The 19,615-nt window shown below is 38.6% G+C and overlaps 5 protein-coding genes across 9 annotated transcripts; 3 read left to right on the forward strand and 2 right to left on the reverse strand.

The window, feature by feature from the left end:
* Positions 1–335: 335 nt before the first annotated feature.
* Positions 336–4,531, reverse strand: UBP7 (ubiquitin carboxyl-terminal hydrolase; the record flags this gene model as incomplete). Of its 2 annotated transcripts, NM_113023.4 has the most annotated exons (16): positions 336–702; positions 798–905; positions 1,218–1,266; positions 1,342–1,434; positions 1,513–1,593; positions 1,680–1,749; positions 1,894–1,982; positions 2,309–2,417; positions 2,519–2,637; positions 2,722–2,781; positions 2,937–3,060; positions 3,172–3,272; positions 3,501–3,608; positions 3,713–3,748; positions 3,854–3,999; positions 4,269–4,531. In NM_113023.4, the coding sequence occupies 16 exons, from the start codon at positions 4,441–4,443 to the stop codon at positions 572–574; spliced, it is 1,599 nt and encodes a 532-aa protein (NP_566680.2). The 2 variants fall into 2 exon arrangements, with proteins under 2 accessions (NP_566680.2, NP_001325430.1); NM_001338521.1 differs by lacking the exon at positions 4,269–4,531 and having other exon boundaries at positions 572–702; positions 3,854–4,009.
* On the forward strand, positions 4,512–11,341 carry AT3G21290 (dentin sialophosphoprotein-like protein). 2 transcript variants are annotated; one of them, NM_113024.3, is made up of 12 exons: positions 4,512–5,110; positions 5,821–6,047; positions 6,517–6,575; positions 6,780–6,854; positions 6,983–7,317; positions 7,412–7,480; positions 7,556–7,641; positions 7,967–10,015; positions 10,101–10,178; positions 10,260–10,371; positions 10,857–10,907; positions 11,032–11,341. In NM_113024.3, the coding sequence occupies exons 1-12, from the start codon at positions 4,724–4,726 to the stop codon at positions 11,080–11,082; spliced, it is 3,579 nt and encodes a 1,192-aa protein (NP_566681.1). In that variant the 5' UTR covers positions 4,512–4,723; the 3' UTR covers positions 11,083–11,341. The 2 variants fall into 2 exon arrangements, with proteins under 2 accessions (NP_566681.1, NP_001326781.1); NM_001338522.1 differs by having other exon boundaries at positions 4,537–5,270.
* A 231-nt stretch (positions 11,342–11,572) lies between these two features.
* On the forward strand, positions 11,573–15,302 carry AT3G21295 (Tudor/PWWP/MBT superfamily protein). 3 transcript variants are annotated; one of them, NM_001338523.1, is made up of 4 exons: positions 11,597–12,231; positions 12,416–13,341; positions 13,882–14,688; positions 15,091–15,302. In NM_001338523.1, the coding sequence occupies exons 1-4, from the start codon at positions 12,041–12,043 to the stop codon at positions 15,093–15,095; spliced, it is 1,929 nt and encodes a 642-aa protein (NP_001326783.1). In that variant the 5' UTR covers positions 11,597–12,040; the 3' UTR covers positions 15,096–15,302. The 3 variants fall into 3 exon arrangements, with proteins under 3 accessions (NP_001078195.1, NP_001326783.1, NP_001326782.1); NM_001338524.1 differs by lacking the exon at positions 15,091–15,302 and having other exon boundaries at positions 11,600–12,231; positions 13,882–14,255; positions 14,344–15,050; NM_001084726.2 differs by having other exon boundaries at positions 11,573–12,231; positions 13,882–15,269.
* Positions 15,145–18,777, reverse strand: AT3G21300 (RNA methyltransferase family protein). The gene is made up of 10 exons (NM_113025.4): positions 18,301–18,777; positions 17,955–18,197; positions 17,714–17,875; positions 17,515–17,624; positions 17,203–17,311; positions 16,934–17,089; positions 16,729–16,844; positions 16,476–16,642; positions 16,260–16,390; positions 15,145–16,167 (listed from the first exon to the last, which is right to left on the reverse strand). The coding sequence occupies exons 1-10, from the start codon at positions 18,661–18,663 to the stop codon at positions 16,060–16,062; spliced, it is 1,665 nt and encodes a 554-aa protein (NP_188767.2). The 5' UTR covers positions 18,664–18,777; the 3' UTR covers positions 15,145–16,059.
* On the forward strand, positions 15,386–15,840 carry AT3G21305 (uncharacterized protein). Its single transcript, NM_001338525.1, has one exon. It carries the CDS (start codon positions 15,432–15,434, stop codon positions 15,657–15,659), a length of 228 nt encoding a protein of 75 aa, NP_001325661.1. The 5' UTR covers positions 15,386–15,431; the 3' UTR covers positions 15,660–15,840.
* Positions 18,778–19,615: the final 838 nt, after the last annotated feature.

Here is a 19,615-nt window from a genome sequence, read left to right on the forward strand (position 1 = left end):
TTTTTGGTAATGGTCCACTCTTGTTACTTATTACATATAACCAATTTCCACATGTCTTGTGGGGGCTGTTTTTGCTCATTTCATGTTTTGCCTATTGTCCAATTCTGATTTTTGATTGATATTTAACAAATTAACCAGAAAATTACAAAGATAAATTAGTTTTGATTAATCCATATGTGTGAAGCCTCGACAAATAATAACACATTTTTGGGAAAAGTTGATGTCTTTAAACTGTTGTTTGTTGACCTTGATCCGTGATTGATAAATTGCTACAACTGAAACGAGTACTATTCATCTCACTGTTGTACATGTGACATCTCAATCAATCCAGATTTTTTCTTATGATCTCTTTGATAAACTTATAACATATCTATTGGTGGATTCACGATATCCAGATTGGGACCTCTACAAAAACACACTTTTTTCTTTATAGTTTTCTGATTTATAACATTTTAATGACAACAACAAAAAATAATATGGAAATTCTATAAAGAGGAGCATGAAGAACTGAGAAAAGATTAAACGATCTAAATGTTTCAAGAACTGAGAAAATAAAAAAGGAGAGATTCGATTACATGGAGATGAGACGGGCCTTGTACATTACGATGTATGCCATATGCCAATCACCTCCTCCAGAGAGTTTAATGATATCTTCTCCCCGTTGAAGACTAGTGTTGGCATCGTCGTATTGAACCCACTTACCTGTAAAACATGAGTTCCCAAGTTTTAAATGAGACAAATGTGTGGGGTTTTAGAGCTACAATAAGTCGTTTGGTTGGGTTTTTAATGGAACTGACCACTCTCTTGCTTGACCCATGCAACATAATGCCCAGAGTCTGCGCTTCTGCCTTTGTGGGTCAACACCGATACCAGGTCATAAATTCCGGTCATGTGAGGCGAAGCACCTGTTGCAAAGGTCTGGAGTAAGGATATAGAAACTAAATACTAAAATTGATCGAGAAAAAGACTCCATGGGCTAAAAGACATCAACGAATCTGTTAGCCAAAGGCGACAAATATCCAGGTTCTCGAGCTTACTACCATTGATTATCGCTTTATTTGCAAGTAGCCATCTCTCTACTATTTTTCTAAATACTCACATTGGGAAAACTTTGAACATTACATATAACCAAATTTTGAATCCAACATATAGACCAATTACAGTGCGTTCCAAGCTAGACAAGAAAGATGTTGAGAACCGGTTCTTAGAGAATATACCTTCCTGTTGGTCACCAGTTGATGATTCGCCACTTTGGTTTGATGATCCCTGGAGAGAGATATTGAGTAAGGATCTTAGAATATTGTATTGAGCGCAGTGTTAATAAGAACACATATTTTGTACCTCAGCATCAGTCATTTTCACATCATCACCCTTTGAGCTGCTCTTTGCACTGGCTTGCAGACCAAGCTTTTGACCTTCAATATCTCTCAGTTTCTGAAATAAATAGCTGTCAGTTGATATGGTCAACCACCTAAAGATGATAAGACCAAAAAAGTAGATGGTTGTGTATACCTGTCGAGGAGCTTCCAGTTTCTTTCGAAGATCCTCAGAACAAAGGTCATATATATCCAACTCCAACGGATAATCCACTTTCTTCAAATATCAACAAGATGGAGACTATCATAACAATGTTGTGCATGTAAGTTCTCTTTAAAATACAAAACAAAATGCTACCATACCCGGAGAATTTTTGCTTTCTGATTACTCTCCCGTTTCCAGAAGAATCTCACAAACTGAACAGTCAAGTACCTTCAAGATAAGCAAGAAAAGTTAAAAAAACTTAAAAAGTATCATTAAATCATTAACATGTTGGTTAGAAAGCCTGTAACAAGAGGATTGCAAGGAACCAAGGACTGTAGTACAGGGCACAAATTATAAACAGAGACTAATCACCTTGGCAATGAATCTATAAGAGACTCCTTTACGTAAACCGCTGTACGACCCAGAGAAGGAGATGTTTTTTCAAGTTCTCCTTTCAGTCCCTACAGCAAGCCAGAAGAATTGTAACTCTTTATATAAATTGTCTGAGATATAGCGCTACATGAAACATCTAACAAAGTTGGCCATAAGTTTCTAATTTCTATGCATGCACTATTCAGAGACAAATATCAAACATTTATAACATACAATTACAAGGTTGTATGATAAATTAAAAACCAAGATGATGCACCATAAGTATGGGACTTCTTTTTCTCAAGGAGAAAAAATATATGTCTGAGTAAGAACTTAGGAGGATCTTCCACATAATCATGTTATATCTCACAATAAACCGAAACAAAATCTTCAGTGGATTGATATAGTTACTCACATGTTTTAATCCTTCATGCAAGTGGTTCACCTCATGTGATATGTGACATTTCAGAGAAAAGACAGATTCTGTCTCTGAGCTTTCTTCGCTACTTTCTTGGCAATGCAACCTTCAGCAATAGAAATGGATTGGAGACACAAAATCAAAAATGAAAGATCTAAAAAAAAAATAGCATACAAGAGGGCATTTGTATGAAATTTGTGTTGTGACCTGTTTAGAAGGTTGAGACCAAAAAGAGCCTTCACAGCATCAGGATCTTCACTAGGCGATGGCAGTTTTAGGGACTGGGAAAGAGTGTACAACATTTGTGTCCAACATTCTTCAGCATCCTGTTACACATTTAAAAGGTTTCTGGATTCAAAAACTGGAAGGTTAAAACCATAATGCAACTGAGTTGGCAGAAAGCAACAAACCTGTTGCATGTGATTTCCGTTATGCAACTGAGCAAACTGAGGATATTTTTTTTGTAACACCTGCATCAAGAACAAAAGTTGGTATAAGACATGAGAGAGAACTTTATACTCCCAAATCTTATAATGAGAAGTTTGGAAATTAACGATGAGAACTAACAAGTATAAGTAAAAGAAGCAAAAAAATATTATTAAGCATTATGTGAACAAAAACTAACCATCCAGAACGGCATAGGCGCAACAGCCTTGACACTTTTATCAAGCTCACTAAATAACTCACGTGTTGCAACAGTGAGCATGTGAGAAGTCTGATCCACATCCTTGGTTCGAGCAGATTGGTAACTGTGGGAAAAGATCAAGAATCAGCTTTTGGTTATAAGAGAGAGCGACAGTACATAGCATCAGTGAGATATATGAGTTTTTAGTTAAAACGGAACATTAAAAGATACTCACTTGGATAATTCAGATTTCAACTCTGGGACAGATATTAAACACTGCATCGTTGAGTTCATGTAACAGGTGTTTCCAAGATTGACTAGGCCAGCACTGTAGCCCTGAAACCAATTCGTAATATTCGTTAGTACATAAGAAGCCAACATAAAAGATTAAAACAAGCCACCACTATTTTTCACAATTTCTAGAAGAAAACTATGCTTTTCTTTTCCCCTTAAACTGTCATGATGAAGGTGGCCTGTTTCGGGTCCAAGCACCGTACAACTTATCACCGACTACCAAACCACAGGAAACATACAAACGGTCCTAAATTCAGAAGAAAGAATAACCAGATTAGCAGCCTGCTGTTCTTCAGGAAGATCCTCCATAAAAACAGGACCCTTCTCTGGAGCCTTCACTATTTCATCTGCAGTTCCCATCATCATCAATTTTTGACCCTAGAGTGAAGAAAACATGAAAAGTTCATAACTATGCACCTCAAAAGAGTATAAAACCATAATCAATACAGGGAAACATTGCCAACGAATCCGAAAGAATTTACATTTTTCAGTCCCAACGTAGACCAATCTGCATCATCCTGCGAAAATTAAAAGAAACCTATCGTAAATCATCATCAACAAACAAATAGAGGAACACAGCAGTAAAACTACAAACACGCAGCAGGCAAGTGAATCCAAATTACCTTCAAAAGGCCACCTTTGACCATGATCTTTTGCCGCTCAGGCGGAACTCCACTCAAATCATACAACTGAGCCTTGAAAACAAAAGGAGGCTGGCTAGTATCAATCTCGATACTCTCAAACACCTTCTTTTGCCACTTCACGCTCACTGTACATAAACAAAAACACAATTCAGAACAATGTCACATTCCCATTCAAGCTCATAATAAATCATATCAAGTAAGACATATTTCAGAATATAAGACACCTAGATACAGTAACTACTCAGCACAACAAGAACAGTCATTTATACTATACCGGGTTACTCTCAGATTACCAAATTCAAATGCTGAAACCATCGATTCCTTAAATCAGCAGTGGAACAACAAAAGTAATAACAAATACATCGAGTAACGAAGAAAATCGAACAAGTTTCACCTGTTAACATTGTTTGATGCTGAAGAGAAACGAGATTGATTTCTTTCTTGAAGCCAAGGCAAGCTATATCAAAAAAAAAAAACTTGCCTTCTTCTTCTTTCTTCGTCTCTATATATGCCAGTATCCGAACCGGGTGGGTCGATCCGGGTTGATTCGGGTCGGGTTTGATCACCATCTTGCTTCAGAAAGACAACAGACCTAAAACCCAATACGGCAGCGTTTTGCTGACATAAAAATAAATCTAAAATTAAAGGAAAAAAAAAGAAGAGGAAGAAGAAGAAGAACAGAAGCGCTCTTTGGGTCCCTCTCTCTCTCTCTCTTTCTTCAAATCATCGTCTCTCGTCTCTCTTCTCTGCTCGCGCGTCTCAATCAGTTCAATCTCTACAATACACGTATGCATCAATACATGTTGGTAACGCAATTGCAGTGACGGCGGAGTAATTTTGACCGGAATTATGTTCAAAGGATCGTCGAAACGTGGCGGTAGAGGAGGAAGTGGTGGTGGGGGCAGTGGACCTTCCCGTAACCGTAATTCATTCCCTCCTCCTACAAACCGACATCCTTCTCCCATCGGGAGGATGTCTTCTGGTGGTGGTGGTGGTGGCTCCGCCGCTCCACGCCAGCGGAGTAATTCTACTAGCGTTAAGGCGGCTGCGTCGACTACGGTGTCGTCGCGGACGGTTGAGGAAACGTTTAATCTTGTTCCGAGGGAGAGTTCTTCGGCTTTTGGAATGATTATAAGGTTATCTCCTGATTTGGTGGATGAGATCAAGCGTGTGGAGGCACAAGGTGGAGCTGCCAAGATCAAGTTCGATGCGTTTCCTAACAATAGCACTGAGAATGTGAGTTTCTACTGAATTCTAAAATCTAGAGATAGAGGATTTCTCTAGATTGAGTTGAATTGCTTCAAGCTAGTTGCTCTTTTTTGTTGGCTGAATCTTGAATTTGCTTCCTTTGGTAGTTTATACCCCTCGAACATATTGGCAATTCACTGGAATCAAGGTACCCTAGATAAGTGAAATTGGGGACAATTGTTCCTATAGAAATTAGATGGTAATGTGATATTGGACAAGAACCCAATAGTGTTTGGCATCTCTATAGCTGTTCCTATCCTGTGGAAAACCTTTTACGCCATTCTAAATTATAGCCCTGGAGAAGATTATTTGTTGCATAGAATTGTTGATGAAGATTCCGTTGCTACTTGGGTGACTATTGTATCATAAATTCCTTGGCCAATTCTTTGTAGACGTTGACTTGCTTATTGGTTGAGCATGTATTGTATGGTATGTTGGTTTACTCATTGAATTGCTGCTTTGGTGTCTCTTTACTCTACTGGTAACTTTGTTTCTTTGTATAACTGTGGTTTTGCCGGTAGTACTGGTTGTCAATTGAATTTATCAACGCCCTTCTGCATTTCTTTTGGTCATTTGTCTCCCACTGCATCTGGGTTTTGTTGTTACTATGCCTTTCCTTCAGGTATCCTTTTGGGTTTTTATTTAGTTTTTTTTGAATTTTGACACCGTGAAGCTGTTTTGGATCTTGATATAAACAGATAATTAATGTTGGTGGAAAGGAGTTCAAATTTACTTGGTCTGGGGAGAAAGGTGAGTTATGTGATATATATGAAGAACATCAAAGTGGTGAAGATGGAAATGGTTTGCTGATTGAGGCTGGATGTGCTTGGCGAAAATTGAACGTCCTACGAACTCTAGATGAGTCAACCACAAGCCATATGAAGATGCGCTCAGTTGAAGCTGAACAGAGAACCAAATCACGCAAGTACAAGTTCTAACCAAACATTTTTGTTGCATCTCAATGTCTATAACTTTTTATCTGCATAGCCTGTCCTTTAGCTGCAAAGGTGTCTGCTCTCTTAGTTTTTCTGGTTTTGCAGTCTTCTATAGGTAGGGTAGTCTTTTTATGGGTCTTGGCACAGTAGCATATAAGGATATAACCTTTGGTGGAGTTGTGAACAAACTATCGGTATACGCATTGTTCATCTTATTGCAGCTAAGCTGCTGTGGATGTCAGTCTCTACTTACATTTGGAGTTAGTTATGGCTTAAATGGGTTTCTCTTTTAGCTTACTCATATTTTTTCAACTTGAGGTATTTTGAGCTGTTTCGTGAAAGCCAGACTCACAGAAAATTTCTCACTGTGTGTAACAAATTGCATACTTTTGTGTCCATAACTTTAGTCTAATCAAAGTGGTTGTGCCTGAAATACCCTTATACTTTTGCTTTTGTCAGGGCCATTGTTTTAGATCCTGGGAATCCATCAGTAACGAAGCAGTTAGCTCATGCTGAAGGTAACATTTCTCCTTTTCTTTTCAATGCGGCGGTTTAAGAACATGAGAGTAGATAGCCATTCTTGTTTGAAACTGAAACCCATGCGCTTAATTTTACTATGTGGCAGGTTTTCTTATCTTTTGGGTTCAAAACTTTTTATTATCTAGCATGTGATTATATTTGGGTATACCAATAATATTGTAACATCTACCATGTACTTTCAGGAAGTCCATGGAGAATGTCAAATAAACAGAAGAAGGAACCTCCACCTAAGAAGCGGAAAGTTGATCCACCACCAGGTATATATAAACAAACTTTGCAACGAGCCTGTGGTAACACATTAGGGTTTCAAATACTGTTGGATGCTATTTATATTCCCTTGCTGTTTTTCTAATGCTACAGTTTTTCACTTGTGGTACTGTGACAGTTCCAGTCGGAGGTCCAAAGCCTTCTTTCAGACCAGGGGCTTCTACCCCTACTATGAAAAATAGGCTATCAGCTTCACCCGGACCGTCTCCTAGTAATCAATACAATACCCCTCCATATGGGATTGGGAATATGGCTAAAACTCATGCAGCTAACGAGAATGTCACACCAGTCCAGACAAAGGGCAGAGTGAACATGATCGAAAAAGAACCATCAGCCTGGAAAAATAATGTATTAAGGGACACATCTGGGCGCGAAGCAATTAATGTTAATAAAGAAATTGACTTGCAGTCACTGCTCGTTGATATCCTAAAAGAGGCTCCAATGAGCTTGAAGGTAATACATTGATGAAACACCAGATTTATGGCTATTTTCGAATCCAATATGTGTTTCCTCCGCGATTAACGCCACTCTCTCCATTTCTCTCTAGGCTTTAGAGAAAGCTGTTGGAGATAAAGTTCCTAATCCCGCAAAGAAGATTGAACCAATTTTGAAAAGGGTAAGTCTTGAAAAGATTGGTGTTTTTCTTTCTTTGGTATGTATTATTGTGTCCCTAATTGTTGTTGATAACCAGATCGCAAATTTCCAAGCTCCAAGGTATTTCTTAAAACCAGAAGCAGAGTTGGAAAGCTATAAAAAACATTCACCTGATAGCGGAAGGTACGTGTACTGTAGATGATAGTTTTGAATTTTCCCTGCAGAATATGACACTCTAAATTCTAGAAAGTAGAATCGGCATATTCGCATAAATAAAACGTATTTACAAAATTAAGTAGGTGCATGAGGATAAAATCTAAAGAATAATACGAAGCAACATTGCTTCTTTTAGTGTAGCTTGAACTCTAATTGAATAATTTTATTATCCAATTTAGTATGGAGTGAACTCGAGAAGCTATAAACTACAACATATGCATCTTCTATACTTCTACTGTGTCGTCTTCCCCTTTTTGCTGTATCTGTTCTTAGTAGAATTTTTATTTTTCAGTTCACCTGAACACCAACAATTGCTGCCAGTCACTGAGTGCAGTCGCGATCAGTTACCTGTTCCAGGAAGAAATAACACAGAGAAATTTTCTTTGTGCGAGCAGAACGGAGAAGGTTCACTAGACTGTTTACCTGTGCATCTAGTAGAGCAACTGAGTACGCAGGAAAATGTTGACATTGAGCATCATTCACCTGGTATTTTTCATGAGGAAAAACGATCTGAGAATAGAGAAGCCCAGGCTCGTAGCTCTAGTGATAGTGACAGTGATAGTGATAACAGTGACAGTGGGAGTGACAGTAAAAGTGCAGCTGGAAGTGACAGTGGGAGCAGCAGTGATAGTGAGGCTTCTTCTAACAGTAAGGACGGTTCTGATGAGGACGTGGATATCATGAGTGATGGTGACAGAGAGCCTCTACTGACAACACAGTCCCTTGAACAGGATGCAATTGATCTCCCAGGTCATGGTTCTAGTGCAGTTGAAATCGAGGGTCATAATTCTGATGCTGTTGACATTGACGGTCATGATTCTGATGCAGTTGATATTGATGGTCATGGGTCTGATACAGTTGATGTCGAGGGGAACAGTTCAGATGAGGGTCATGGTTCTGACGCTGACAGAAAAAAAAATTCTGATAATAACTGGAAAATGGAAACAACAACTGGTACCAGTCCCACTGCAAATGGAGAAGTTGGCATTTCAGGGCAGGAACATTTTACTTCTGGTCACGACAACCTACGAGAACGCCAAAATTTTATTGGACAGTTGTTTGATGACACAGAGAATACAACAAAGAATAACTTTAAAAATGACAAACGTGACATCTCCGAGAGGCTGGGGAAAGACCAGAACCAAAAAGCCCTTGATTTTGAGCACTACAGTCAGAAATCAGCACATGAGAAAAATAGAAAATCCCAGAGCTGCAATCAGTTATCTGCCGTAAGTAAAGATTCACAGCATTCAGAGCTCAAGTATGATGCCGAACTTCGCAACGCTTCTGCCAGTCAAACGATCGATCCACTTAGAGGACTTCTGAAGTCATCTATTGAAAAGTCGAATAGACATGGTAAATCAAACAAACATTCTGATGCCTTAGGAAATGTTCGTAAATCTGACAAAGGGGACCATTTTCCACTTGAAATGCTTTCTAGTCGCTCAGGAAAGGCCTTCAGGGACAATCAGAGAGATGATGTTCATTTGAAAAATAAGTTTCCAAGGAATAAAAAAGATGGTGAGTCAGCCATTCGACCTTCATTACCTACCGAGACATCCGATAGAAAGCCCGATGAACTGGATGGAAGTGACAAGGATCCCAAGAATGTTTCAGGCTTGAGCATAGGTTCTTCTCCCTTAGATAGCCAGAGAACATATTTGGCGAAATTACCTAAGGGAAATGGACCTGTCCTCCAAAAACAAGTTTCGGAATTGGAGTTGGGTGAACTCCCTGAGCCATTGGGTGAAGATACAGCATTGAAGCCGATCGAAGAGAAAACTTCGTTTAGGCAGTCAAATTTAAAACCAAGCACTTCAGAGAAATTGGGTATTGACTCGGATAAACGAAGGTCTAAAAAATCTGACTCAAAAAAGGCAGCTCCTCCACATACAGTAAATGGTAGCAACGAACACGTTGTTGAAGATTCAGAAAGATCCCAAAAGTGGGCTTTGCAGTCACATGGGCAGAACCTTACAGGTACAGATACTGAAATCAGCTCACAGAATAAAAATTTAGAAGATGCAGCTTATAAATCTAGACAAAAAGATAGTAGAGCAAGAGTAGGGAACAGTGTGGAAGGTTATGGAGAAACAAACAAAAAAACGCCTGTTGTAAAGCATGGCTCCAAACGAGCATCCACATCCCGCTCTTCAAGGGAGAGCAAAAGACATTCGTCTGTCTCAAATTCAATCAATGGACACAAAGATGCAACTTCAATACCAGGTGGCAGTGTTGTCCGGGAGAAACAAATGACATCTTTCGGTGAAGAAGACTCTTCTTATTTGAAATACGAGAAAGCTTCTCCTGAGCTTAAGGGACCTATTAGTGATCATTTGCAGTGAGTAAAATGAAACTTCAATGTTTGGAGTTATAAAGTATTTCTGTTTTGAGTAGATAACAATGGTTTTGTTTTTCTATTTCAGGTATAAAGCCTATATGCAGGAGTATAATGATAAATATGATAGCTACCACTCCATTAACAAGATATTAGAGAGCCACAGGTAGCTAGATGAACACTCAGATCATTTGTGTTGTCCTAGATTGTCAGCTTTTTTGAACTTTATGTTTACCATTATTCGCAGAAATGACTTTCAAAAGTTGGGGCAAGACCTTGGGTTTGCAAAAGGAAGGGATGTGGAGAGATATAACAAAATTGTGGAGCAGATAAAGGAATCTTATTGCAAATATGGGGAGGTAATCTTCTATCTATAACCACTTCATAGTTATTTGTCTCTTATATTTTGTATTACCAAAATATGAAACTTTTGTAATATATCGTTGAAGATAGAACTCAACTTATATACCGAAGTTTTCTTTGCATCAGATGATTTTTAGCGTCGTATAAAAATTTGGAATGATAAATTTGTTTGCTTGTGTATGATTTGAGAAAATTTGAAAGACATGAGGAGCTGAATATTATCCTATTAAGGTAATAGGTTAAATTGGATTTGGGTGAGAAATTGTTACCTAGATTGATCTTCATGAGAAGAAGTGACTATATTATATTGAAAGGGAATCTCTCAGCTTATGTGCATTTTATTTACGGATCCGATTATGTGAGTTTTTTTTACGATACTTGCTGTTGACTCATACTTAAGCATTTTTCCCCCTATTTGATTGTACACTATGATACTTGATGATGGCTTTCTTATATATGTTATCTCTCACTCAATCTGCAGAGACACAAACGTTTGAAGAAAGTATTTGTTGTTCTCCACGAAGAATTGAAGGTGAGTTACAAAACTCCCCTATAAACCGTAGTGTTGGTTGTTCATCTCCCACATGCATTCTTACTTTAGATGTACCGTGCATCTTCATGGATGGATACTAATGAATTATGATAACCTCTTGCAGCACCTGAAACAAAGAATGAGAGACTACGCATCATCTCATGGAAAAGATTGATGGAAACTGGAACCAAAACTCTCCTTTGGTGGAGTCATCTTGTTGAAACATTAGCTCTGTTTTTCTTTCTTTCTTGTGAAATTAGAAATGATTCATAGGCCCAATTTTGTGTGAGTTGTACTTAGGAGGACCTTTGGTAGATTTTATTCTTGTTGCAGTTGGTTTAGTTGGAGCGCTCGATAAACGAATATGTACATACATGGGTATCAAGATCAATGTAGATTCTTCTGGCTCTGCTTTAATTTAACTTTGATAAGTCATCATGGCATTTTGGTCTTCCATGTGAAGCTTAACAGAGAAAGCTTAATGGGTCTGATTGGTGGTGACCTAAACCATTAAGGATGATTGTACGTACTACCATTTTCTGACAGCGCCACCGCCACGGTTGCATAAATCGAAATCACTGTTGTAGTCTTGTAGAAGGTGAAAAAAAAAAGTAACCTAAAGGAAAATCTAAAACGCAGTCGTTTTGTTTTCTTAGTTTGGTATCAAAAACTCTGAAATCAAAAGAAAGAAGAAAAAAAAGTCTCTGTTTTTTCTCTCTTCCCTGTTTTTCTGTGTCTTTCTCCTCCGTGTTCCGTCGTCTTCTCTCTCTGCGTTCCTTCTTGAAGCCGGAGGAAGCCCAAAACCCTTGGAATAAAAAACAACGGCCTCTCTGCTACTGATTGATAGAAAACAAAAATCTCAAACCTAGAGAAGAAAGCGACGTACTGTATATTCTCAAGACTAACTGGATCTCTCGTTGATCTTCAATAAACCCTTTTTGCAATCAGTCTCATAAGAGTCTACAACTCGTGGGCTTCTATTTTTCTTGTTGGGGTTTCAACGTTTTCCTCTGTGAAGAAAGAGATTGACTTTCATGGAGATGAACCTCTGCTGGAATTTGTAGATTCAATTAGGGTGTTTTCTGGGTTTTGTGGTGCTTCGATAGGGGTTTTTGGTGCGTTGGTGGTGGGTGATGGGTAGTAGTGATGAGCGAAACTGTAAGGCGATTGATGCGTCGGTAGGAGGTTTGGTTTGGGTCCGACGTCGTAACGGGGCTTGGTGGCCGGGTCGGATTATGGCTCATCACGAGGTTCCTGACGGTACTATTGTTTCTCCTAAATCTGGTACTCCTATTAAGCTTCTAGGTCGTGACGATGCTAGCGTGTGAGTACTTTCTTCCATCAATTTGACTGATCGATTCAATCTCTTTTTGCATCTTGTTTTGATGCTTAGCTTTTTTAATCATTGTCAATATGATCTTTGCTTTATGAATGATTAGACAAGGTTTCTGTTACTCTTTTTGATCTCTCTAACAACTTATTAACTAGTTACACATTTGTCTCTCCAGGGATTGGTATAATCTTGAAAAGTCCAAGAGAGTGAAGGCGTTTCGTTGTGGGGAGTATGATGCTTGTATTGCGACGGCAAAGGCTACTGCATCGACTACTGGTAAGAAGGCTGTCAAGTATGCCCGTAGAGAAGATGCTATTGCTCATGCTCTTGAGATTGAGAATGCACACCTTGCCAAAGATCACCCTCCGTGTATTGAGAAGGCTAGTACATCTGGTGAAGTTTCCAGAAAGGGTATTGAGGACTCGGGTGATGTGGCAGAGACTGAAGTTGCATTGCAATCTACTATGTCTTTGAAAAAAACCAAGAACGGCAAAGCTTCTAAGGTGCAGCCTTTGTCAGAAAAGAGAAGAAGAACACCAAATGACTCGGAAGATGATGGGACTCAAACAAACAAACGAATGAGAGGACTTGAGGATATTGGAATGGGTACTGGATCGAAAGGGAAAGTACAGGTCGGTGCACTGCTCGAGGATACGCAGGAAAATGGTTTTAAAAGTGATACAAACAACATCAATGATTCTGTGTCAAATGGGAGTCTTTCCAATGGCAGTAGCAGGGATTGCTCTCCGTCAATGAAAAGAAAAAGGTCGCCTGTCGTCATTGCGAATGACTACTCTAAAAGGAAAAACCGACGACGGACACTGACAAAAGTGTTAGAGAGTACAGCTACGGTGTCTATCCCTGGTACCTGTGACAAACTTGTCAATTCTGATTGTTTGTCTCTTCCAGGGGTTTCTGAAAGCGATAATAACTCGGACAGCAATGAGGTTTTCTCTGAGAATGTTTCTGAAAATATTGTTGAAGTGATCAATGACAAGGGGAAAGAGAGTGAAGTCTCGAACATATCAGTTTTGGCAAAGGATGACTCATCCAATGGATTATTTGATGTTCCACTAAATGGAGATGAAAAATACCCTTCAGGTATGGCTAATCCTTTTTTATACAAGCTCTGCTGATTGAATGATCTGTTTTGAAGTGTTTCTATCTTTGTTCAATGGATTATCTGAGGTACATTTGCAGTGTGTCTATGTTTGTTCACACTTCTGTTACTTTTAGTGGAAAGAGATGGATGTCACCATTTTTAGGATGAGCGGAAACATAAAAGCACGGAAAAATCATCAATTGGATTTGTTACATATAGATTAAAGGGCTAATGTCTGGAAAATTTACCCGGGATAGAATAGTAGTGACTATTTGTTTGGGCAATGGATGCCTTTTTTTTTCTTTTATAATTCTGTGTTCAACTTAGTGACTAGTGTATATTTGAGATGCATCCCTAATTTTGACTTGTCTATGGTTAATTGTTTCTGTTTTGTTGGTCTTGGCGTAAGATGGTTATCTTCTATCATTTCTTTCTCTGCCTGTTAGGATTAAACATTTGATCAATTAGATCGGATTTGGTGGCTTCTTTTTTCTGTTTGTGATTAGCATGACTTAAACTGACGCCCATTCTTGTTCCAGGTATTTCGACGGTGCCTTTCACATCTTCTTCACCCAGGAAGGCTCTTGTTTCTGGACCGACGAGACGGTTTGGTCAGAGTAGCCATGATGATGTGGTGAAAAGCGAAGGAAGTAATGGATCTCCTAGTACAAGTCCAGCAGCTACACTTTTCAATGGGATTAAGAAGAGCACTTCTAAATGGCAGCTAAAAGGGAAAAGGAATTCAAGGCAGATGAGTAAAAAACAAGTAGAAAGAAGAAATGCGTACGCCGAAGAAGCCAACAACAATGCTTTACCTCATTGGTCTGTCTCTGATCAAAAGCCACGCAGTCTTTTCAGCGTTGGCACTCAAGCTATGGGAAGAAATTCTGAACTGTATGACGTGAAGATCGAGGTAAAAGCTAACTATAAACCCCGTAATGTTCCGCTGATTTCCCTTAGGAGTAAACTGAATGGTGAAGCTATTGTCGGGCATCCTTCAGTGGTTGAAGTGCTTGAAGATGGATCATGTGGCCACATTGTGAGTAGTCATAGAATTGATGATGCGAAGCCAAAACCATCATCAAAAAAGAAATCCAAGAAAAAGAAACCACATTTTCCTCCACAGGCATCAAAGTCGAAGAAATCTTCATCTCTAGCAATAAAGACAAGGTGTCTCTCCGCTCTAAGTGGCCAGAAGCTGACACTAAGTAGCAAGAAAAAGGTAATGATAGAGTCGACGAAAGAACGAATTGTAGCTTGCATCCCTCTGAAAGTAGTCTTCAGTAGGATAAACGAAGCAGTGAAGGGCTCAGCGAGACAAGTGCACAGATCATTACCATCTGCAGGTAATACAGGATGAGATGAGTTTGGTCTCTGTTCTATGTCCTACCATTTGTTTCCTACGTTCATTTACCTCGGTTTTAAGCATTCACCGAGATTAAATTAGCCCGGTTTTTGAGGGTGATGGATGGTTTCCGTACAATACAGAGAGATATATAGGCCTTGTGAGAAAGAACAAGAGAGAAGAATATGGAAGTGAACTTGTATCTGTAAATATTAGCAATAGCAATTAGTGGTGGGACGTGTAATTTTTAAAAAGGAAAAAAAAAACTCAGATTGCATTTCTAAACTTGTCAAACTCAAAAGGAGAAGAAACTTTTTAGCTATATGGTTTTTTGTTTCCTCTGTTTCATGAAACAATTTGTGCTTTGTGATCCAATTCATGTTTCTTAAGGCTGATTTTGCAGATTGAAACCCTCTCACAAAGGCTTGATAGAAGTAAGACTAGGAAACAGAACAAACCAAACTCGGTCCAAATGGTACAGATCAAAGAAAAGTCAAATGACACAAGTTTTAATTGAAAAGAGAATGAAAACAAAGATACCATTTACGAAGAAAAGAGAAGAGAAGAATATGCGTTGACAAAGTCAAACGTCAACGAAACCAACATGCTTAGGTTGCACGTCTTTTACCCTAACTAACATGAAGTCTAATAACTTGTAAGACTCGCTTTCTTTTGTCTGCGTCTGTCTCTATTAAAAGTCTCTTTCTAACTCATACTTTACAAAACTTGGGAGATCTTTTTGACATGTCTGTAAAGAAACGGGCTTTGGAGAGCAAGAACAATGGAAGCCCCAAGTCGAGTCATTATAATCGATGCTTGTCATTCTCGTTCTTGGAGTCATCAACGGGAGAGAAGAAGAAACCATCATCGTTGAACCGTATGGATTCCAAAATACTCAAGGCAGAGATCGTTAAGTGGGCAAAGCGTGTCGCGGCTTATGCTCGTCAACTTAGCTCGAGAAAACAAGATTAAGACATAGATGAAGAAAGCTTATGGGAAGATTGATATGCACTCATTTTACATTGATTTAGGTCCACATTCGTTTAATCATTCATAGTGAAATTGTCTTATTTCAAAAGATGTTGAGAAGTCATGAAACTTGTACAAGCAGATCCATTTAGTGATTGTTTTTAATAAAATTCTCTTATCAGGATCTTAACTCTTAAAGACCACTTGCCTTGGTGGGATTTTAACTTTTTAAAAAACGTTTACATTCTTGTCTATGAATGCTATTAAAGAACTCGATGAAAAAGATTACAGATACTTAACTCTAATGGAAAACCAAAACTCCCTCAATCTAAAAAAATCTCTGTTTTCATTTGTCTCTCATCTGATTAGAGACCAAATGAAGCAGCCATGGTGACAATAGAGCTCAAGCAAGCTCTAACAAGCAGACACATTCGATGTGAGGAGTGTGAGGGAACATATCCACTGGCTGAACACTCATCAGTTTGTAGCAACCTTTTAGATTCTTCTCCTCCTACGTTTTCCAAATCACCAAGTTTTGTTGATTACTTTCACAAATGAGTTAAAGAGAAAAGATTCAAGTGGGGGATAAGATTAGATACTAACCACGCCGTGACAGAGGTAATCGAGATCCCTGGCGCAGGTTGCAGGATTACAGGAAACATAAATGATCCGTGGAGATTTAAGCTTTAGCAGAAACTTGATCAACTTCATGTGCATACCAGGTCGATTGGGATCTGTAAAAACACTTCTTACGATTGGTAGACTGCAAAGTATTAGAACCTAGATGAAATTTAACTATGTGAAGAAGATGATTATAACCAGAAATAACGATATCAGGCTTAGGGAAATTGTTCCCAAAATCTTCTCCTATTTTGTTTAGATCCCCTTGGATGAATGTTGCATTCTCTATGCCGTTTATTTGGGCATTCTTGTGTGCATCTGTTATTGCTTGTGGTACTACTTCATAACCATACACGTGTTTCGCCCTAGAGGGAGAAGAATCAGACTGAACAATCAGCAACTGCAATTTTATTTTTAATCTTTGACAGTACTTTACGCTCATGTTGTTTACCTTCTGGCAAGTGTAAGGCCTATGGTACCAGTTCCACAGAAAAGATCGAGCACGACTTCTGAGCCATCTCCTTTAAGTCCAGCAGATTCCTCAATAAGCTTATATAAAACTTCAGCCTACACAGTGAACACCATTTTATTTTCAACAAGTTGTGATTAATGTTTTGAGTGTAAAAGAAACCATGTTGCTTAGTGGTACCATATACCTGATGAGTGTTAGTCTGAAAGAAAGAGTTGGCTGAAATTTGAAATGTAAGCCCTCTTAAGACCTCTGTGATTGTATCCTTCCCATAAAGAGTATATTCCTTTTCGCCAACGGATGTGTTTCCTACCGAAGAATTTACATTATTCATAATGCTTACCTGTATTTGTATGAGCCAAGTAAAAAAGTATGGAAATTGTTAAATTACAAACCAAGAAAAATGCTACTCAATTACGGGTTGTAGGAATGAAGCAAATCGGATTCAGTACTAACCACTTGAGGAATTGATGAAATCCTATCAACCAGGGGTTTCAACAGCTCTGGCTTATAAGACGATGTCACAAAATTGACCATAAGTTCTAGTGAACCAGTCTCCACATTCCTATGGTCAAGTTTAATCACAAGAAAACATCAGAAAAACTAGTGCAATGAAAGAACTATCGAATAGCACAGATTTAACTATCATTTTTCACTCCCATCAATTCTAGTTCATCATGACAAACACACTATTCCCTGTTACTGGTCTTATGTTACAAGAACAAGTTTCTTATTCTACCGACAATATGATTCAAGTACCTTTAATACCTTCCAGTTCTCAGCATCAAATGTTTAAGAAACCCAACATGTGAACGACAATCATATGGTGAAAGACTTAATTCAGGATCTCTCCAGCAATCTTGGACAGCAGCAAGAACCTATTTTGATTTATAAAAAAAAGTTATTAATGATTCTGAGAGGAGAGCTCTACACAGATCAAAATTCTGTATAACTACTTTCACCATACCAAGTTTCCTGGCTCGCTCTGTAATAAGCACTTATCAACATTTAAAACCTTATCAAAAAATCCAGGTGCATGGAGCCCCAATGCAAAGTTCTTAGGACCATCTTGTCTCTCGTTTAACATTTCAATCGGAAGCCATCTTTGTGGACCAAATGAAAACTCCATCTAATTCAAAATGTCAACATTTATAAGCACAGAGTCTAAAACCAAAGCACCAACCAATAAGCACAACAATCAAACAAACCTTATTCCGATAATGGAATTGAATATCGCAAGCAACAATAGGCTTCAAGACAATCTCAAGGCCAGGATTGTTATCAGAAAACCTTCCAACATGTCTGATAAGCTCATGAACTTGCTCTTCTTTAGCTCTAAGCTGAGCTTCATAAGAGAGATTCTGAGTTTTGCAACCACCACAGTAAGATGCATACTCACATGGAGCTTCTACTAAGTCCTTATGTGGAGATATTGTCTTCATTTTTGTCACCTAAGAGAAACAACCAAAAAACAACAAATCAAAACTAAAAATCGTAACTTTATAACTAAAAATCGTAATTAGAAGATAAAGGTGAAGTTTTTATGAAACCTACTTCAGCATAGCTGCCTTTGCGGCGAGTGACACGGCCAAGAAAACGTTCGCCGGGAAGAGCTCGGTCACACATAACGACGTAGCCAGTTCCATCAACTTTACAGATTCCTTTGCCTTTGAATCCTAAACTCTCGCACACAAGCTCCACTGTTTCTCCTCGTTTCGGATAATACGGCGCCGTTTTCTCATTGCTTACGTTGGTGTTGTTCTCGTCGTTGAGCTTCTTCTGGGCTTTATTACCGCCCGAGAATTCAGAAGGGGAGAGAGGAGCGAGAGAAGACGAGCAGCATCGAAACCTATGAAGCCATGAGCGTGTGGGCACCACCACGTACCTGAGTCCATGAGCAGGCGTCGCGGCCAACATTGAAACGGAGCCCGAGTCGGGTGCTAATTTCTGAATCTGTTGATAAGAGAGAACAGTGTGAATAGATTTCAAAACGACATCGTGTTTGCGTCGACCTATCTTCTTCGTCTTGTATAGCTTAAACCCCTAATCATATACTAAACCCACAACGACAGCGTTTTGAGAGTTGCTACTGAATGCTGATTAGTCAGGGCTCGGTATACGGGTATCCGTTCGGGGTTTTCGGATTTAGGCTCTTAGAGCCCATTCGGATATTTATAATGTTTGGGTGGAGTTCAGTTTGGTTCCTAGGTTCGATTCGGATCGGGTTTACCTTTCGAATTCAGGTTTTTGGGTTTGGTTCGGATCCGAAACTACTGGAGAAAACTTCCAACAAATGAGCAGCCTGAGACACTCAATTTTTTTTCTACTTGCTCTTTTATCTTTTGTGGATTAAGTAATCTTTGGAATAGAATAGAATCGTACTTGACTATAGAACAATTCTTGCAATTTTTCACTTTGAAAGCTTTGTTCCCACTACAAGATTTTGAACCAAAACAACTTTCATATTCCAACAATTTCGGTATGCCTCTTTTACTTTTACTTTTGATATCAACTATGAAATCAGATTTTTGATTTTGTTTTTTATGCAAATTAATAATTCTGAATTCTTTTAGTGGCAAAGTACTGATTATCAACTTGATAATATAACTTGTTAGTTGTTAGAAAAATATTTCTTAGCAAACAAAAACAAAGTTGTACAAAGTTGTTGAAACAGATTTAACCAAACTGGAGAATTATATAAACATTGAAAAAATTAAAGACATCAAACCCAAAACCCACATTAATTACATGAAGCGTGTGTTTCCGAATAGTTTATTTAATACTACAGTACATCGTAATCAAACCGTAATACGTTTTGTCTAAATTGTAATAAAACGTATTAAGACCGTCAGTTACAAAAGAGACCAAC

This window comes from Arabidopsis thaliana, chromosome 3, assembly GCF_000001735.4.
Source record: "Arabidopsis thaliana chromosome 3, partial sequence".
Classification (NCBI taxonomy): domain Eukaryota; kingdom Viridiplantae; phylum Streptophyta; class Magnoliopsida; order Brassicales; family Brassicaceae; genus Arabidopsis; species Arabidopsis thaliana.